At 36.1% G+C, this 21,416-nt stretch overlaps 1 protein-coding gene across 2 annotated transcripts in view; it reads right to left on the reverse strand.

Moving 5' to 3' along the window:
• The window catches only part of ZFPM2 (zinc finger protein, FOG family member 2), a 616,571-nt gene that overhangs the window by 266,736 nt on the left and 328,419 nt on the right, over positions 1 to 21,416 (reverse strand). For both annotated transcript variants that reach the window (XM_012645307.1, XM_012645308.1), the window contains exon 4: positions 15,188 to 15,306. In XM_012645307.1, the coding sequence (XP_012500761.1) occupies positions 15,188 to 15,306 (119 nt within the window). The remainder of the gene's footprint in view (positions 1 to 15,187; positions 15,307 to 21,416) is intronic.

A 21,416-nucleotide genomic window follows, 5' to 3' on the forward strand; every position in this document is an offset into this window, starting at 1 on the left:
TCTGTACCCCAATTTTTAGCAGAGTTCCTGACTTACATTAGATACTTAATAAATACTGAGTCAAGTTTTCCTTCAAGACTTCTATCACAATATGTATAACATTAGATAAAGGAATAAATTTTTGTCACTTAATTGCTAACAGATGCAGCAGGGGAAGACTGTTAAAATAGTTATGAAATAATAAAAATAATTATTCCACTACCTTTCCATTTGACTGTAAAGAAGACAAAGCTAACATCCTACTAAGAAGTCACACAGTATGACAGGAGAATTAGTTAGAGTGACAAGTCCGAATGGTTCCACCTCTATTCTTTTATCCAGACCCTTACATAACCAATGATCAAGAGTTTAGGTTGTACCCATTCTAACAAGTTTATTTAATGATTAACTTCAAGTAAAAATAAATAACCATATGAAAATCTGAAGGCTCTTTACAAATACAAAACACGAGTCTTGTTATCCAAATAGGTCTATCTTTCCAAAGCTTTTTTAGAAAGAAAATATAGTATTTCAAAATGGCTTTGATGGCTATGTCACTTTTCTTCTATTCTATCTTTGTTCATATTTTCACACATTCTTTTAACCAAAAGTTTAGAGTCTGAGTTAAAGTCACCGAAACAAGGACGTTAATGTTGAAGAGGGAGTTATTTCCCCATTCGTCAGGCCTCAGCAGAAGGGATACACTTCACCTCTCGGCAGCATTGGACTATCCATGCTATGCGACATCATTATCCATCTGACATCCATCTGACAAGCACATTGTTTTAAATTTTTTATGTCTATATATTTACTCATAAAACACCAGACCACCAGGGGAAGGAGTAATAAAAAAATCCTAGGAGCATCTATGAACCTAAAGATGCTTAATGTTAACAGTGTGTTAACTTGATGTCAAGCTTTCTTACCTCTCCTCACTAATTGCTCTCTCTATATTAATATATTATTATGGAGAGGTAAAAAATAATGGTTCTATTTTGCTAGAGCTTCAGCTGTCTTTTTATTTCTTCCTTCACAGGTAAGAATGGTTTCATTTTAGCTGTCCTAACAACAGCAGATCAGTTTTTAAGGCTCACTAGAATTCTCTTAGCTGTATGAATTAGTTTTGAAACACTTAATGTGTATTTTTTTTAATCCAGAGCAAAAATAACACATTTATCCCCTTTCAAAAATCCCAATAAATAACAAAGGTATATTAGGCTCCAAAACAGCTTAACTGAACCATATGTGGATCCAAAGGCCTGCCAAAATGGAATCAGCATTATAAAAGATAGTTCATATTTCATCTAGCCATAAAATAGGAATCTACGGTATATAAAATGTACTGGCCATTCATACAGAGCTTATGATGACAATGGCTTGAAAACTCATTGTCAACAGTATAAAAATGACCTAATATATACTCTGGGAGGTTTTTTGAGGTTTTTTTTTTTTTTTTTAATTCTTTTTTGTCATTTTGACCTGGATTGACTAATCACAGATTATGGAGGAAATGACTTAAAACAGCATCTTGAACCTCGGCCCCTCTGACAGTCACAGAATTTTACCATTAAAATATTTCATGAGAAAATCTTTAAGAAGCAGCAGAAGGTTTGGCACTGAACCCTTAGGATCCCATTAAGGGCCTCTGCCGTCTTCCATAGCTCGTCTAGTCCAAAACAGCACACTCTACTCCCACAGAGTCTCTCCAAAGCCATTTTGAATCCTCTTTTCCCTTATCAGGCTGATACAGACCTGCATCATCCTCGGAGCCTTCTGACAGGGGCTACAACAATTGGGGGGAAGGGGGGGTTATACAACTGCACATTGTTTCCTTTCACAAAACCCTGCCACAGGGTGCAGATTAACACCAAAAAATAGATGGCTGTGACCAAAGAGAAACATTTTTCAGAATGCCTCCACTTGATTAATGAAGTAATGGAGCCAACCACTATGTGCCTTTCATCATGCACTCTTCCTCTTTCGTCCCCGCTCCTCCTGGAGTAGCAACAGAAACAGGGACACTTCTGCAAATGTCTGCTTCACCTGAAGAGTTGTCATTTTCAACAAGTTTTGCAGCAATGCAACAAGAATAAAAGCGCCTAGGTTCCTTGCTGTAAATATTCAGGTAAAGGACAAATTTTCTTTTTACCACCTCTGAATTTCTTTAATAAAGGCAAATGCTACCCATCCCCCCACACACTTTTTTTCTATAAACACTAATTCAACATATACTTGACTACTGATGCTTACTTAGCTCAGATGCACGTGCAGGTATCACTTGGTACATCTCCCTCCACAAGTGCGAATGTGTTACACATGACTGAGAAGCTGTGGCTTTCAGAGGAGAGGTGGTAACGTCACATCCAAAGTTAGAATCAGAACCTGAAGGACTTTTGCTGCTCCTGTCCACGGGATAATGCTCACATTATTACACATAGGCTAATGAAGTACAAAAATGGTATTTGTTTGACTTCTTAGTAAAAGCTAAAACTTAAGGCATGTACAATGCCTCTGCTCTTCCAAACTCTGTCCCTATTTCTTTTTATTTCATGGTGCATCATTGCCTACATTATGACTGCCTATTCACTCCATTCTGTACAGAGCTCTACAATGCCATAAATACTGAAAGAATTGAGTTAACATTTCAAAATACAAACCTAACTCAAAAGCGAATCAGACAGGGCAAATTACCTTTCCAGTTGTCTGAAATCCCCAATCACATACCTGAGAAATGCTTTCTGAAGAATAAATCCTTACAAAAGAAAACCACAAAGATGCCACAATAACTCAAAAAGCAGTTTGACCACTTAACCTTCTTTCTGTTCCTAAAAATATGTATTTTTCTATGCTTTTGTGATGATTGTCTGCTTAGATGATAAACACTCTAAGCTATGAGTTCTCAGAATACTCATGTTGGCTAATCAATAAGGATGTGTGTCTGTGTGTATGAAGACATGTGTACACACGTCTATGAAGATATATTCCTATGACAACAATCAGAAGTGCTGTTTAAGTATGCTCAGAGAGAGGACAGAAGAGAACAGGCTAGCTGCACTGCTTGGGAAATTAAAGGAATGAAAAATCTATGTTCCATTCATTCACAGGCATAATAAAAAGTAATCTAGGTTTGTTTAACAATCTGTATATATTTCAAAATGACTAAATGCATATAATTTTATATAATTTTACAACAACCCTATGATGTAGGGCTGGTATAATAACCCTATTTTATAAAGGAGAAAACTGAGAGCATGTGTGATTACCCAAGATAACACATCCACTTTGGGTAATAACAGCCAGGGCTAGAATCAGGCTATTCTGATCCCATCATGGGCTCTTTCCTGTACTTTCTCTCTCACTTTTGATCTTTACTGTGTGTTACTGTATGTTTCTCAAAATTACCAAAGGAGAAGAAACACTCAGAAAATTGTTTCTGATTTCTAATAGCCATGAGATTTTGTATAAATCATGTTTTATATATTCTAATTCACCTTTCTCTATCTGCAAAATTAACATCTAAGTAAGTTAATCAAGAAGTTATAGATCACCTTCTATGTGGAAAACTATATTTACTTCCAGAAATAAGAATAAAATATATCTCATTTTCACAAATGTTCTTTTAATTTTAATTTTTTGATTTTGGTTATGATGCTTTACAGCCTATGATTTTGTTTTCTCTATTCAAATTAATTGAATTTTTTCTTGATTCCGTCCATTGCTGTAAGTATTTGAAAGTCCTTCCCTATCTAGAGGTCAGGTAACTACTTTTGCAGATTGCTTTCTATGGTAGACAGCCTCTGAGATGGTTCTCAGTCACCTAGCCTTCTGGTTTTAAGGCCTTGTGTAATTTCCTTCCCTTTAGGGTGGGCTAGACCTAGTGAACAGAATTCAGCAAAGGTGATGGGATGTCACTTAAAAGATTAACATTCAGAAAGACTGTGGCTTTTGCCTTGGGCTTCCTCTCTCATTTGCTTGTTCAGAGCTATGCCAGCTGCCATATGGTGGGTCACCTTATGGAGAGACCCACTACCCAAGGAATTGAGTCAACAGTGAGTGGCTTGCAAGCAGATCCTCTATTGGTTCAGCCTTCAGATGACACCACAGACCTGCCTGTCCCCTTGATTGCAGCCTTATGAGAAACACTATGCCAGAGACACCTAGCTAAGCTGTGCCCATATGTTTTAATACTCAGAAACAGAGACTGAAGAGTATGAGAAAAACCACAGGCCAAGCTACATAACCCTGTGCTTGACTCTGGCTGCCCAACCTTTCAAATACAGTGATAGAAAATAAAACATACAAAATGGCACAGACAATACACACATTTCTTGAATCAAGAAACCACAGTTTCATCAAACCTAGGACAAAGAGTTTTAGAAGAAAAGTGAATCATAAAGAACAACTTTAAATTCAATACTTAAATTAACAGGTAAAAAGATATTAATCTCTAAAATAGAGTTTCTCAAATAATCTCACAAATATCCAAAAGCATGTAATAAATATTACTTTATTTTTCTATTGGAAATATATATTAAAAATGCTTCCCTCTGGACCATCATGCAGCAGCAACACAGAGCTTTACAGGAGTGGCTTGGTCAGGGTCACAAACTTGCCTATGCCAGGAAAAGCCATATGATAGCAAAGATTGTCAATGACAACTGAGAAATACAGTCAAATTGCGATACTTGGTTAATGCCATCCTGAGAATAGTGATTGATAATTAGATTAAAAAGAGAGTCCAGTATGTTATGAGAGTTTAACAAAGAATTATCCCTAAATAATTTTGATTTTTAAGATCAGACTGAAGGAATATAAAATGGTACCTATATCTACTCTCACAGGTATCATATCCAAGTTACTGAATGTAATAATTTTTGTATTGAGCTGAGATTGCTGCTAAATCCTCATAACATTGGCAGAATATTTATTTTAACCATGCAGAGAACAGGTAGTACACAATGCCAAGCTAACTGTTTTAAAATAGTTGTCAAATGGCAATTCCTCAAAAAAGTCAAGTTGGGAGACTTTGAAAGGCATGCCAGATCTACCAGCAAATGGCACAAGACGGTTTTGGTCAACTTTTCAAACAGCTGCTCCTCACAGTGCTTTCTCATTTTTTACCTTCACCTCTAGAAAAGAAAAATTTTTCAAGATTTATATTTTATAATTATGAAGACAATAGAGTTATGCTTTACAACCCACTTCTTCACTAGTCAAGATGATGATGGCCTCCCCTTAGGGAGGTGAGGTCTCTATGTATCCACGCTCTTCCTCCTCAGGTCTTCGTGATACCTACTATTGGCAACTACGAGAAATGACAGTGGCAGTGAAATCTGTGTTTAGAAAACTCATATAAGAAAGCTGATGTGTGGGAAAAGAGCTACAGACACTGACAACTCCCATTAAAAGTACCTGGAGCTATAAATCAATAACCCTCCTTCATCCTTCATGCCTGAACTCTGTGGGAAAGATAGGGCCACTTGTTAACCTCGACGTTATACACATACTCTCAGTAGAGCAGCTTCGATCATGTTATAATGATAGGAATAACTTCTCCTCTTAGACATTAAATAAATTAACAGTTTAACACTACGGGTCATTTTAATAACTCAATAAAACATCATCTTTAAGAAAAGTTATTCTCAGAGTTCTAGAAAAAGAGAACAATGAATAATCTTCAAAACGAAAAAAGATGTTTTTGTTTTTTCAAACTTGGCCCTAGTATAGGTAAACAGGTTTAGCCATGTAACCCAAAGGCAAAAATGTGTTTAAGGAGGAGGTTAAGTTAGGCTCATAAATAAAATTATGGTCTGTCTGTGGCAAAGAATAGTGTCTTTGTGTTCCTACGTTTCAATCCAAGTCTGAGCGTAAAGAACCTCAAACGACTTGACCATTAGGAGAAAAAGTAAGTCAAAAGGAGATTGAGGTTAGCAGGCAGACTAGCTACACACGAAAGGTATAGTTGGGAGGCAAGTACAAATTATCAGAAAGGGTGCAATTTACGTTTTAATTTCAACATTATTTTCCAATACGACAATATATTTTCATCCACTGCCAACATTATCACTGTGTCTGCATTACAATACAGCTAATCCCTTCATAGCGATACACAGCTGACCTCCCTGGCTTGTTTCTACATATTCAAACTGTGAAATAATTTGCTGGTGTTTGGTTTCTTCCTTTCTGATTCACATTCAGTAGAACACCTTTGATTACTCAGGCCTTCTCACCAACTTCTCCCTTCACCCTGAGTACTCTCCCCACCAAGCACACAAACAAAACAATCCTACTCTAATTCTAGAAACCAGGGCAACGCATCATTTTCCAAGCCTCTTCAGCATTAAATGTCTTGCCTTCATGTCTTCTTTGAGCCACTTCCTTGTCCACTCTGTTTCCATTAATTCTCCACATAGCAGATAGAGCATTAGAGAAGCCAGGATTTTGCCCTCCCTAAGGGAAAAATCTACCACCTCCATCAATAATGAATTTCACCAACGCTTCCCAAGAGGAACAGGGTACAATTAAAAAGGTTATAAGTCCTTGCACTACTAGAACCTCAGGGCATCTGTGAATGAAACTGGCTTAAGCCCAATTAGAGGAATCAGTACATTTGTCTTCTTTTGGAACAACCCTGCTCTTACGGTTCCCATCAATTCAGTATAAATCTGACTGATCTTATCCAAGAAGTTAATAGAAAATTGTTCACAGTGGGCGACTGCCACCTTAGTTTCCAAGCAGAGACAGATGGAATTTCCCAGATGGTTTGTCACTGGAAAGTGTGATGCTGGATGAGACTTCACAGAAAGCATGGTGGAGCAGAACACCTTCTTGGCCTTCACCCATGTCATAGTGAGGGATCTAAAACCGATTCTGTTGTAAACAAATCAAAATCACCTGAATAGGCTCAACGCATCATCCTCACTAACCGCCTCGGAGGGTTGCAAATCTTACACTGAAATTAGTCAACATTTATCAAGAAACCATCATGAACATATCTCCTTAGTGATAAAAACTGAAGAAATAGAAATAGTTATCTTGTCCTACTGAATCTTCCTTTCAAATGAGATTAAAATAAAAAATAACATATAAACAAATAAAATAGATACAAGATATCATTTACTGTGGTGACTGCAGTGCTGAGTTGGATGGATGAAACTAGATTACAGAGGAAACAGAAATGGCTGTAAAGGCTCAGGGAGGATGTAGGGGTCTTGAATAAGGAGAGGTGTGCAGCATTCCCTGAGATGTAGAAAAGTGAAGGAAGGAATATTAATGTGCTCATTAATTAGAAATTTATTCATTGAGCTCTTACTATAAGCTAGATGTTGTTCTGGGTAGGAAGGAGGAAAGATTAAATATATATATATAAACAAGAGGCATATGGTCTGCAGGGGAGATAGACCAAAAATAATAAAAGAAAAGGAACTAGCCATTATATGATCGGTGCTCTTATCCTAGTAAACTAGAGGATCAGGAAAATATTTACTCCAAACTGGGGGCTTCAGGGAAGGTCTACTTTAGGGGTGACCTTGAGCAGAGTCTTTAAGTATTAACTGGAGGAAGTGACATGGAGAGGGACATGGGGGGGCACACAGGTTTCTAGAATGATAAAATAGCACAACCAAATGAACAGAGATGGGAGAAAAGTGTACACTCAGAGCACTACAGGTAGTTCAGGGTGGCTGAAGTCTACATAAGAGTGGACAAGGGCTAAGAGCTTAGGAGGCGAGCATCATGACGGCCTTTACTAAAGAATTCGAGTTCTCTTGTGCCCTTTTAGGATGATTTTAAGCACACGAGTTAAGTGACTTCTGTAGTTTTGTCTTTGGGACAGACAGTGATGTGTGGAAAGAAAAAGGAGATAAGAAGGAAGGCAGAAAGAACAGTTAGAAGAACATCATATAATCAAGGGAAAAATGATGAAGGTTTCAACTAAAGCAGTGGCAATGGGAACAGAAAGAACAGAACGAGCATTAAGAAAGCAGGAGCTTTGGTACTTGGTCTCTGGATGTGAAAAGGAGAATCTTGGAAGATGTTGACTCTGAATAGAAGACAAAAGAAAGGGTAGTAGTTACTAAAAGGAGAGAGGTGTGGATATGAGTAACTGTTTGTGAGCAAGCATTTGAGATTGAGAAGGAGAGGTAGAAATGCAGAAAAATGTGGGATAACTAATAGAATGGACTCCCTGCAGAGGCAGGAAAAGAGACTAGAGCCCTAGGATCAAAGGCCACCGAAAGTCAGGGAGAACTACAGAAAGGCCATCGTGGAAACAGGAATAAACTCTCCTTGTGACTGTTTAGTTGGAGGAATAAAGTAGAAAAGGCTTGGAAAACAGTTGAAATGCGCTATTAGAGAAAGGGTAAAAAGCCAAGGTTAGAGATTTTTTATTTAAATGTCATTTGTAAATTAGTAGCTGAAGCTTTGTGAGTAGATAAGCTCCCTGAGGCACTGGGAACAGAGGGAGAAGAGAAGAAAGCACAGAGGTGTTTTGGGAAACACACATAGTTAAATTAAAAAGAGCCAAGGCCCAGAGGGATATGAGAAGTAGGAAAGTATGGTAGTCCTGAGCCCAGACGAAAATGAATATTAAAGGAAGATATCATTCACAATGTCAACATCAGTGAAAAGAAATATGACACCCAACAAAAAGGCATGCCTCAGCAAAATTATAAATTATATCATTGAAATGATAAACAGGGGAGGATATGGGTGGGGTCAGTGAGAATGTTCTGATAAGTAAATTCAGATAGATTAGATTTTTATTTTAAAGAGCATTTATTGAATACCTACTATGTGTCAGTGGTAGATGTCCAAAATTGCATAATAAAGATTTAATACATCTACGTCCTCTATAGTCTCAGCAATGTTTTGGATATTGCTTTCATATTTAAATCATTATTATATCTTAGAGGCTGTCATAGTATAGCTGCCCCAGAAGATTCCCCTGAGACTGATTCAAATACAAGTAGTTTATTGTGAATGTGATCAGAAAATTCCAGTAGGATTATTGAGAAGTAAGCAGAAAAAGAAAGTAAGCCCATGAAGTGTGCAGTATGAAGCTTATCAGAGTTCAGTTCCACTGGAAAACTCTAAGAGACAGTGTAGAACACGTCTCATATCCTAACAAAGAGGCGGGAAGCAGAGGTGTTATTCTACCAACTTTCTGTCCATTATTGGTTGAGGATTACCTCTGGGAACATGAATTCTCCAGCACTTGCAGCTTGCCCAGCTTGCAGCAAGTTTGCTTCTAAGGCTGGAAAAAAATCCTCAGGTAGAAAATTCACGGATGTGTCCACTAAGCAGCCTTTAGCTATGAAGGTCAATGCTGGAGACATATGGGTAGAGATACATTTGTACAGCACGAAAATGGAAGACTCTAGCAATGAATGAGATCAAAGATGAATACTGAAAGAGGCGGAACTGGATGGGAAGAAATGGAGGCAATTAGTGATTCTAATTAAAATAATGCAGATCAGGAAACTCTCATTCTGTCTTCAACCACATTTCTATGGAGATAACTATCTTAAAACTTTTAAGATACAACTTAATGCTTTATTTCATTATTAGGTCAATAAAATATCTATAGGGCCCTTTATATAATATTTCATATTTGTAGAACTCAATGTCACGAATACCCTGTGGGAAAATAAAACAAGGTTCTATTCTGATTGAACAGAATGAAATGAGATTTCTCTATCAAATTTCATTTGTTGAATTTAACAGATTATGATGAGTTTACCATTATGTTGTAAGTAATCTGGGGCTTTCTATTTAATTAAGTATGCATGTTGCATGATTCCAGCAGTTGGCTGAATCCACTCAGACTAGTTATCTACTGACAGTTGATATATTCAAAAGCAAGAGAGGGCAAATGCCACTTAAATTCCAGACATCCAATTTTCTAATAATCATTGTTGTTTGATATTTATTAAGTATTACCATGTGCTAGCACAGCTGAGATTTAGTTTATTACAAGATCTTTGTCTTTGGGAGAATATGGGGAAAATTTCAAAGGCATAACATATAAATAGGGAAATTCTAAAACACATCCAAAGTAGATATTGATCAGAACTTGAGATAATTTAAAAAATGTCTTCCTTGTCAGTGGCCCTTTGATTTTTTCAGTGAATAAAATTTCAAAACTTTGAAAACTATCAAGTTTGTGCTCCGTGATAGCATTTAATGTAAGTCATTCCTCAGAAGTGAGGTGGGATGCTGAAAAGAAGGCTAGGCTCACTCACTGTTAATAAATCTTTCAGGGCCATAAGGATGTACCTCAAAAATACCGGAACTTGAAATGTACTGCAGACTTTTGGAGTCTGTGATGATTAATTTTATGTATTAACTCAGAAGGTGTTTTTGAACAAAAGTAACACTTAAATCAGTGAACTTTAGGTAAAACAGATTATCATCCATACTGTGGGCGGGCCTCATCCAATCAACTGAAGACCTGAGTAGACTAAGAAGACTGGCCTCCCCAAGCAAGAAGAAATTCTCCAGGTGACTTCCCTGCCTTCAGACTTCACCTGCACCACTGGCTCTCCTGGGTCTCCAGCCCACCAGTCCGTACTGCAGATCTTGGATTCACTAACCCCCATAACTGCATGAGCCAATTCCTTTATAATAAATCTCTTTCTATATACATAGATATCCTGTTGTTATGTTTCTCTGGAGAATCCTAAGACAAAGCCCTTGGCAAATAGTCAAATTTAGGCATGAAAAATCTCTAAACACCAAGGTCTACAATGTTGCCTATTTAATCTGGGGAGTCTTTTCTGCTTTAAACTTGATATATTTCTATGGGTTCATTTCTAAAGATCACTGACTAGTAATAGTAGTTGAAATTTGTTGATAACTCACATATGCCATCTCATTCAGTCTTCACGAAATTCCTCTAAGCTAGGCAGTATTATTAGTCCCATATTGCAGACATTTCTAAGATTGCAGCATGGGTTCTGGAATAAGAATAAATTGACCTTGAGCTAGTTATCTAACTTACCAAAGTAGCGGTTTCCTCCTCTGTAACAAAGGAGATAAATATTACCTTCTCTTACACTTGTGTAAGAACTATGATATAAAATATTAATATGTAAAGTACTTTGACCAGTATCTGGCCCAATGAAAGTATTTACTGTGCTGCTGCTGCTATTATTAAAGTTTTAAAGCGTGAAGTATCTACCAAAATAATAAAATATGGGCAAGAGATATTCTGTTTCAACGTTCAGTGTGTTGTATGATTCCAAGAATAACTTTTCGTCAAACTGATTTGTTTGGTATTTCTAGACTGTATTTCTTGAAATGTTCTATATATATCCAAATAACTGGTCTACAAAGGCTTCCTGCAGAAGATGGCATATTGCTAAGGCACTTCAAGATGGGGACTTGAAAGATATAAAAAGGATTTGACATCTGGCATGGTGACTCAATTAATTACTGTGTTGGATTAATTAGTGTGCTGAATCTTCTGCGCCAACACCGTGAGTTTAAGCAGAGTAACATTATATCAGTTGGCGAAGACGCAATTTAAAAGAGTGTGTTAATCCAAATTTGATTCAAGGTTGGCTAAGGAAGGGTTACCAGGCCATATATTTTATTATAAGGAAAATGTGTCTTCATGATGCAAAATATATATTAAAGTATTGTCCAAATTGTAAAGTTGCAGAAGTCTTTGAATTAACCCCTAATTGCTCAAGTAGTCTACGTGTCATAACAAATATTTTGTCCAAAGGAAAAAAAAATAGGTATATCTCTAATCTTTGCGTATTTTCTCTCAGATTTTTTTATAAATTTAGAATTCACATAAAGAAATCCCCAACAATTGTATCATGTTCAAATCATGCTACACATGTTAAACTAAGGAGGCAGTATAGCATAGTCTTTAAAAATGCAGATTCTGGAATCGAAAGCTAGAGCTTTTATTTTCCCATGTACAAAATATAATTTATAATAGAATCAAATTCACTCTTTTGCTTGGAGGATTAAATGAGCCAATCTATTTTTCAATTCTCTGCACAGGGTTTAGAAATGAATAATATGCAGTACATGCTAACCAATTTACTGGAGACTGCAGTGGCCCCCAGTCCCCAACCATTTTGGCACCAGGGACCAGTTTCATGGAAGACCGTTTTTCCACGGATGGGCTTGGGGGCCAGCAGAGCTCTGCGGCCCGGTCCCTACCAGGCAGTCCACGGCTGGGGGTTGGTGACTGCAGCTAAGTAGTAACTGTAGTAGCAATAATAGTACTAGTGGTATTTGATGGCATAAAATCAGAAGTAAATTCTAGAAGAGAATCTTATTTCAAAAGGAAAATATTTTAAAATTATATTTTAGTCAAGCAACTAAATTTTAAAATAGGGAAAAATGCCATATATTTTAAGTAAATAGTGTAATTAGATATTTAAACCCTAAGATAAAAATACTTGAGGTATTAATATAGTTTTCTATAAAGAATTATTACCCATTACTTGATATTTTATACTCTACATACATTTTTAAGTAGTATCAAAAATTCTGGAAATTTCATATCTATAAATTGACTCATATAAAAATATGGCATAAGGCCGGGCGCAGTGGCTCACGCCTGTAATCTTAGCACTCTGGGAGGCCGAGGCGGGTGGATTGCTCAAGGTCAGGAGTTCGAGACCAGCCTGAGCAAGAGTGAGACCCCGTCTCTACTAAAAAATAGAAAGAAATGATCTGGACAACTAAAAATACATATATACAGAAAAAAAAAAATTAGCCGGGCATGGTGGCACATGCCTGTAGTCCCAGCTACTCAGGAGGCTGAGGCAGAAGGATTGCTTGAGCCCAGGAGTTTGAGGTTGCTGTGAGCTAGGCTGACGCCATGGCACTCACTCTAGGCCGGGCAACAAAGCGAGACTCTGTCTCAAAAAAAAAAAAAAAAAAATATGGCATAAAATAGCTTTAGAGTGGTATAGGAGTATTAAGGCAACAAAACAATGTCCTCTGTCTAAAAACAGAAAATTACTTCAATGAAAAATTAAACTTTCTAGAATAAGTTTATTTTCCATCCATCACAATTTATTAATAGTATATGCCAAAAAGCTCATAAAACTACGACTCTGTGTATAGACAGAAAATGATATAAACACAAATCAAAATTTATATTTTAATATAGATATTATTTTAATATAGTAAATGGGGAAATGTTCATCATTTCTTACATCAACTACAGATGCCACTTCAGTGGCAGTACACTTTTAAAGAAGTATCAGAGAAATGACTAAAGGTCATGCTGATATCTGATACACAATGAAAAATAAGATAAATATCTCACAGCTTAAAATGTTTTTTAAGCAGTGCTAGAGAACAAATAAAAAACCCCAGATTGAACGGGTTTAGAATGATATTTAACTGAACATTTGATGTTTAAAGGATCTTTCTCTTTCCTTTCTTACCATTCTTTAGCTTGAGAGATCGGTGTAGGTAATATTGTTTTCCGAAAGGAATCAACAGAACGGTCTCAACTCAACAAACTAAGGCCCACAGTGTTTGTGGGGCCACATCTCAAACACTTTTTGAGGTAGCTGCACTGGCCCACACAGAGTAAGTTACTCAGATTATTAAATATTCAGCCAGGACTGTCAAGTCAACTTGTTTTGTCCTTAAATACATGTGAAATTCCCTACCTCATTCTTCTATGGATAAATACATGGATCTAGAAAGTAAGAAACACACCCCTAGAATCTCGTATGTTGTTTGAATGTATGGCGACACAAATATTTCCCATTAATACCAATCATTACTTTTAGTTGACTCAATAACCTCTATCACAGCCACATGGCACTGAATGAACGAGCTTGGCACATATCAGTTTCTTTCATCTAATAACTTGAAGAAGGAATTTCTGTCATGTAATAAATTGAACAAAAAATGCAATGTTGCTGAATCCACTACATGTGCCAAAACCCCTCTGGGAGATTTTATGTCCCCATAGTGCAGATCCAGTCATTACACAGTCACGAGACTCTTCCTACATAAATAACATGCAGAGAGAAGGACATTCATTGGGATGGATACTTACCAAATTTCTGGATCTTCTAAGGAATATGAAACATTTTTCTTTGCAAGTTTTATCATTTGTCTTATTGCTTATAATAGGAGAGGTTTTCAGCTATTATTTTTTATTTTATCTCACATGGTAGGCAGAATAGTGTCCTCCCAAAGATGTCCACATCCTAATCTCTGGAATTTGTGAGTGTTACTTGGCATGGCAAAGGGAAATTAAGGAAGCAAATAGAATTAAGGGTGTTACTCAGCTGACCTAACATAGAGAAATCAGCCTAGATTACACGGGTGCACCCAATGTATTCATAAGCATCCTGAAATGTGGAAGAGGGAGGCAGACAAATGGGTTAGAAAGGGGAGGCTTTGAAGATGGAAGGGGATCGTGAGCCGAAGGTGTGGGCAGCCTTGAGAAGGTGGAAAGGGGGAGAAAACAGATTCCCCTCTAGAGCCCTAAGAAAGGAACACAACTCTGGAGACATCTTGATTTTAGCCCAGTGAGACCCATTTTGAACTTCTGACCTCCAGAAATGCAAGACAACAAATCTGTGTTTTTAAGCCACAAAGTGTGGTGATTTGTTACAGCAGCAATAGAAACAAATATATCCGATTAAGAATTAAAGTTTAAATGTAATCAAATTACCCACTTCTCCACTACTTTTTAAAACATCTAATTAATCAATTATCCATATAATCTGACCGAGTGGTAGACTTCTGTTCTCAGAACTTTTACAAAAAAGTTAACAACAAAAATCATAATGCTAATCATTCATCCTTGCTCTTAAAGGTACGAACAAGTATTACCAAGGAATAACAAAGTTGTTTACTTTTTGTTCTTCATGTAAACCTGTAATGTATGACAATTAATTTTTGTCATCTTAAAAATAAAGGCAATTGTACGTATTATTAAATGTAAATAGTCTTAGCCTGGCTAAGCAGATAAAGCAATAACCTTATAAATTACCTTCCTAGCCAACCATTTAGTACGAGTAACCTGTTTCCTTCTAAATTCTGAGTACGTTACTGTCAGAGACAAACCGCTTGGAAAATATCCAAGTTTTGTGGTCCATGAAAAAGCAAAAACAAACTGTTATTTTTAGTGACTTCACTGGGAAGCAAGCAGAGATAATTTCTGAGCTATGACAAAATATTAAGAGTCAACCATCTCAGAGCATCCACATACCAAGGAGTTATTATTCAAGTCCATCTTCCCAGCAAACGGCCCCCAGGTTGTTCCCACTGGAAGTTGCTGACGACTCTGAATTTTTCGTTCCCCATCTTTCTGAAACACCTCCAGCTCTCCTGTGGACAATGAAAACAGAGGTGTTTAGAATACTTTCACTTGTGCCTTAACAATAGTCATCTCTTTTTGTGGGTTTGCTTTTACACACACAATATTCCCAGGATTCATATGAAGAGATTTAATTATGCTTGTTTGAAGAAACAACTCACCTTGCTATCCTCAGAGGAAAATAAAACTTGTCCTTATAATTATATTCAAATTTACTCCAATTTCTTTCTTGCACCTTTTCACACACATCATCTGCTGAAGTCAATTCTTTTTAGTAAGTCTTTGAGAACTAGAAACAATAATATTTCCTCAAGGAAGCATTGACCCCAATGCCAAAACAGATAGACAGGAAATATTAGAACAATGATTTATGGTTAAAATTCTCATATTTATTCAAGACTCTTGGAGAACAATACATTGAAAGGTTTTTAAGTTCTTGATAATTTTTTGAAATTACTACTAATTTCAGTGGATAAAATAGCTACATGTACAATAAGTAGTGATGCATGTTTTTCCAAACAAAAAATATTTAGACAAAGTTTTTACTTTTTTTAATTTGATATTTTGAGTAGGATTCTGCGGTGCCAAAAGGGTTTGGACAAAAACACTTAAGAAACACCAGTTTGGAAGGTCTTCTTCCTTTAATTTCCTCTGGAGTAATATTTTAGAATCATTAAATGGAAACAAGAAGTAAAGATAGTATACTCATTTGCATAAAGTAGGAATTCATTAAATGCTTGCTTAAGAAATAATACTACAAAAATAAATAAAAGAGCACCTCAAAACATCAAATAATGGCCAATAGCCTAGACGTTATTTGGCATAAACAGAAAAAAAATCACAATCAAGAATTGTAGTCTCTCTTTAAATAATTAAATTTAGATATTTATTCCCTGAGAGAATTACCATATCATATCACCATACCAAAATTTTTATTATCTCAGTAATACAATTTAATGTTTTTAATGGTATTTCTTCTCCATCTGCTCAACAGCAGACATGAGAATAAGGAGTGGAATGAGAAGAAACATAAATGAAAATCCACACAGTATGGAATGCTGAGGAAAATTTGAACTGGAATGGAATATATTCAGTAATTACATTTTTGAAATTATATATAAGTCACGATAGATAACATATTATGAAATTGTTGCCTTGATCTGGCTTTAGTTTCCTTTCATGTCAATAGCTATCTTTAAATATATAGATTGAATCCTGATGTTTTTAAAAGAAAAACCATTAACCTGAGTTCAATTATCTCTTCTTTATTTCTCTACATTTGTATCACCTCCTTTTAATATTTAAAATACCAGACATTACTTTTCACATTTCTTATCATTATTTACCCTGAAAACCAAAGTTAAAGTATATAAAGCACAGTCAGCTAAAATATTGTATAATGGTTAAATTATGTCCATTATGAAATACAAATGTATCTGTATCTGAACAATGAAAATGCAATGTTCATCACAATTCCATGTTCACAGTCAAAAGTTAAAATCCAAGGACTATACTTTCATTCTTCCTTCTTCTCACATTCCAGTCCTCTACTACTTCAGAAACACACTAAACACACTGAAAATGGAAGAATTCATTAAATTAAGACAGAAGCACACTCTCTACTTTGTTTTTCATTCTCATGGTGTGTCAGTAACTAAAGATAATCAGCAGTGAGGAACATAAATCCAGAAAAATTTAATAGTTCTGGACTTCTAAATGATGCTTTTATAAATGGAATATTTATATTAAATAACATATTAATGATTAAGTATCAAACTCAGAAGCTCAGTAAGATCCATTTTGGACTTCCGACCTCCAGAACTGTGAGGTAATAAATTTGTATTATTCAGAGTCCAGAGAATATGAAACAATAATAATTTGTTTTCTGTATGTGTAATAACAAACTCATTTATGATATTTTCCTTTGAAAATGTTTTTTTATCCTCATACAATCTTTTTATCAATGCGTTGGAATCAGACACCTTGTATAGAAACATCCTCAAAGACAGAGCACAAAGACAGCTAATAATCTTTTATGATGCCAAAAAGGAATCAGTGGAAAAATGTTTCTCAATACATGCATATTCATATTTGGTAACAAAGTTTATTTAAATCTTTAGGATGATTTTTCCTGTTTGAAAAGGATAGGAGTTCTCAGTATTTTTTCAACCATACTTATTTACATTTTAACCTATTTCTTTACAATTTATCATTTAAAAATAAAATACATTTCAATCCCTCAGCCAAACACTAGTTAAGAATTTTGTTTTCTACATAGAGAAGATGCTCAAATAATTTGCTTATTTTTACACACTAAAAAAAAACCAGTCATGTCACATTTAAGTGATACCAGAGAAATCATGAGAATCTTTGAAAACCCTTTAAAAAAGTAATTCATCCTCTCGTTCTGCCACTGACATATTTCATTTGAAAAGGGTTCAGACTCAGTCGAACAGTGACTCCTTATCTATACGTGTGGATTTACAAGCAGCTCTGTCTTTTAATGGATTAAGAACTACAAACTTAGGGCAGATCATAAAGTGATATCCAAATATCTCCAAAGTTTTTGAGGTGTCTTTGACTATGCATTAAAATTTTAAGCAGACCAAAAATACTTTTATGAGCTCTTAAAGAAAGAGCCACAACAGAAAGTCCAGTAACTGTTCAAGCTATCAAGTCAACCTTTTCAACTTTACTAGAAAAGCAGACATACCCCAGTCTCCTTTCTTGCTCACTAAGAAGCTATTTTGACGTTTAGGGAAATATTTTCTGTTGCTGAAGTAGTTAAATAAAAATATTCATTTATTCACAATAACATTTATAAAAAACTGCAAGCAGAGTGCAAATAATTAGCATGTATATACTACCAAGGCTACATAGGTTAATGATAGCAACAGATATAAAACATTGTATAAATGGAAGTTATATTTAACTTACATGTTGCTTAAGAGTATGATATATTAATTTTTTTCTCAAAAATTAATAAGTGTCATGAAACAGGAAACACTGTTGCACTAAGAGTAAGAAGATTAATTTTTAGCCCTAACTCTGTCAAATTACCAGCCGAATGGCCTTGAATAAGTTATATATTTTCTGAGTCTTTGGCTTGTCATTGTTAAAAGAGGGGTTTGCACTCACCTAGAAGTTGGTAAGGTGATTTTTCCAACTCTGACAGCCCATGATACCATGATTTTCCTTCCCCAAATATGATATATTGCGAGAGGTGGAAAGAACACTGGGTGGTGAGTCAGAGACCCAGATCATGAACCAGCTTATATAAAAAGGATGTTTGACTTGAAAATATTTGAAAGAGGAAAAGTTATAATTCTTATTTGATTTGTTTATTCATTCTTTTATACCTCATATCTCATACCTCATTCATTCATTTATTCCACAATATGTAATGGGCATCTACTGGGCATTGGACCAGATACCGTGTTAGGCCCAAGAATAAAACAACAAACAAAACAAGCCTGGGCCTTTTATGAATTTCAGGAAATAGAATCCATATGGCTTGGCCAGTAAAAGTCATAGAACTTAGTGATTGTTTAGATTTTAAGAGTTAGGAAAGGGAGAATCCAAGAATGATATTCAGGTATCTCATTTGGGAAGACTAGGCAATGGCCATGTACCTATTGAGATAGGGAACACAGAAAAAAACAAAACAAAACAAGAATTAACAGTCAAATGAAAAGTTATAGTTTGGTAATGTTGATACTGAAGTGGCTATAAGGAAGGCAACAGGTGAATTTAGGTGGGCAGGTGCAGGCCTGGGGCTCAGAAACAAGATCTTAACTAGAGTGGATAAATTTTGGCATTTATTCAGTAACTGAAACTAGGTTGTATATGGTAATAACAATCATAGGATTGTTGATCTAGGAAAGAGTGTATCATGATAGAAGACCAAGAACCTTCAAAAGACAGAATGATGGAGGAAAAGACACAGAAACGGCCGGGCGCGGTGGCTCATGCCTGTAATCCTAGCACTCTGGGAGGCTGAGGCGGGTGGATAACTCAAGGTCAGGAGTTCGAGACCAGCCTGAGCAAGAGCAAGACCCCATCTTTACTAAAAAATAGAAAGAAATGATCTGGACAACTAAAAAAACATATATATATATAAAAAAAAATTAGCCGGGCATGGTAGCGCATGCCTGTAGTCCCAGCTACTCGGGAGGCTGAGGCAGAAGGATGGCTTGAGCCCAGGAATTTGAGGTTGCTGTGAGCTAGGCTGATGCCACGGCACTCTAGCCTGGGCAACAGAGCAAGACTCTTGTCTCAAAAAAAAAAACAAAAATCAAAACATAGAAACCTTGGGAGACATGGTGAGAGACACAGGAAAGAAACTGGATATAGTACCATAGCTGCCAACAGATTGATTGAGAATTTGAAGAAGGGGAGGATCAGTCAAGGAATCTGAAAATTTATGAAAGTAAGAAAAGAACCAGAAAGATTCCTTGGGATGAGATGGAGATATGAATGTTTGGAGGGAAAGACAATTTGTAAAATGAGAGGCCAGAAAACAAACCGAATGGGTTCAAAACTGCGTGGGAGGAGAGTAACTGGAATAAGCCATGTGATCCTGAGCCAATCACTTAACCCTTTGAATTTCACTTTCTGTGTGCAAAATAGGGCAAAACAGGGATTACGATATTTTTCTCAAATGATTGCTGTAGGGATCAACTCAGACAACATATGCAAAGTACCTAGTATATACTACTTCAGCCAAAAGAAATTGAAGTATTCTAAGCACGTGTTCATATACTTCCATCATCACATCCAACCATTCACCAGTGTCTGTGATCACGTTCCCTCTTGTCACCTTTATACAAATCACTTCTGATATTTTGACTTATCTTCCTTTCCTGTATCACTGGATTCATGCTTCTTATCAGCATTTCCAAGATTTTTATCAACTCGGATGTAGTTGACCAACCAGCCTCAATTCACTCTACAGCTCCAATTCAGGCTCCCAATTCCTGCCAGGATAAAGTTATCAAAACTCCACTTCTACCACATCACCCACTTGTGCAAGTTCCTTCACTAGCTCCTTTCTGACCATTCCAAATTGAACGTATCTGCCTGATACGTTCTACCGCATGTTGCTCCACAGTGTCTGCCTGACTTTCATGTTCTACTGCTCTTCTGAATGTGTTCTTCCCTCTAGCCAAAAAAGTCTTTTTCACCATCCATTCCTCTCCATCTCCTGTTTAGCTCCCACACCTTTCTGAGAATTGTTTCCGCCATCTGGCAGACACACTCTCCTCCTGCCTGGATCGATAGACCTTATTAATGTTGCAAGATCGAGCCTAAAGCTATTCTCCTTCATGAAGCTTCTCTGAATTCTAGAAAAAAACTGAGTTTTCCTTCCCTAGTACTCCCATTGCAATTACAGTCCAAAAACCACACAGTTTGCATTTAATTATTCCCTAGTGCTTTCCCCTTGATAACTTCTTTCACCTCTACAGAAATATAAACATCTTGATCTACAGATATCATTTTAAAATTTCTGTTTATCCCCTAGTAATTAATATAGTTTGTGACATGTGGTATTTGCAAAGTACAAACTGAACACAACTGATCGGATGAAAATTTTGATAATACCAAGTATCTCAATTCTCGTACAGTCAAAGTTGATTTTAGAGACAAAAGAAAGCTGTCTTAATATGTGTCTTCTCTTTGTATTGCAACAATCACACACTTCATTTATTCAACCTTCTATGTACAACATTCACATATATTACCTCATCTGTAAAATATGGAGCAGGATGAAAAATACAGATTTCCCTCTCTGCCCAGTTCATATTTTTGCAGCTATTCTTCAAAATGAAGCTTTATTTTTAACATGCTGGGCAAGTTCACAGAAAATATTTGAGACACATAGGACGGACTAATCAATTTTGGTAAAAGATAATATTGTTAGTGCTCAGGGCTGTTTCTCTTATCTTCTTGATAATGCATACTTTTAAAAGTCTGTGATTACTCAAAGACTTATGATAGCTTCACTTAAAAAAAAAATAAAAGCCCTAAGTCAGAAATCACTACCAAACATCCCACAGCTTTTAAAATATCAACCCACTTTTTGACCTAAATAAAAGAAATTCACTGGTGGAAAGAAATACTT

Source organism: Propithecus coquereli, unplaced genomic scaffold (assembly GCF_000956105.1).
Source record: "Propithecus coquereli isolate 6110/MARCELLA unplaced genomic scaffold, Pcoq_1.0 Scaffold23, whole genome shotgun sequence".
Lineage (NCBI taxonomy): Eukaryota > Metazoa > Chordata > Mammalia > Primates > Indriidae > Propithecus > Propithecus coquereli.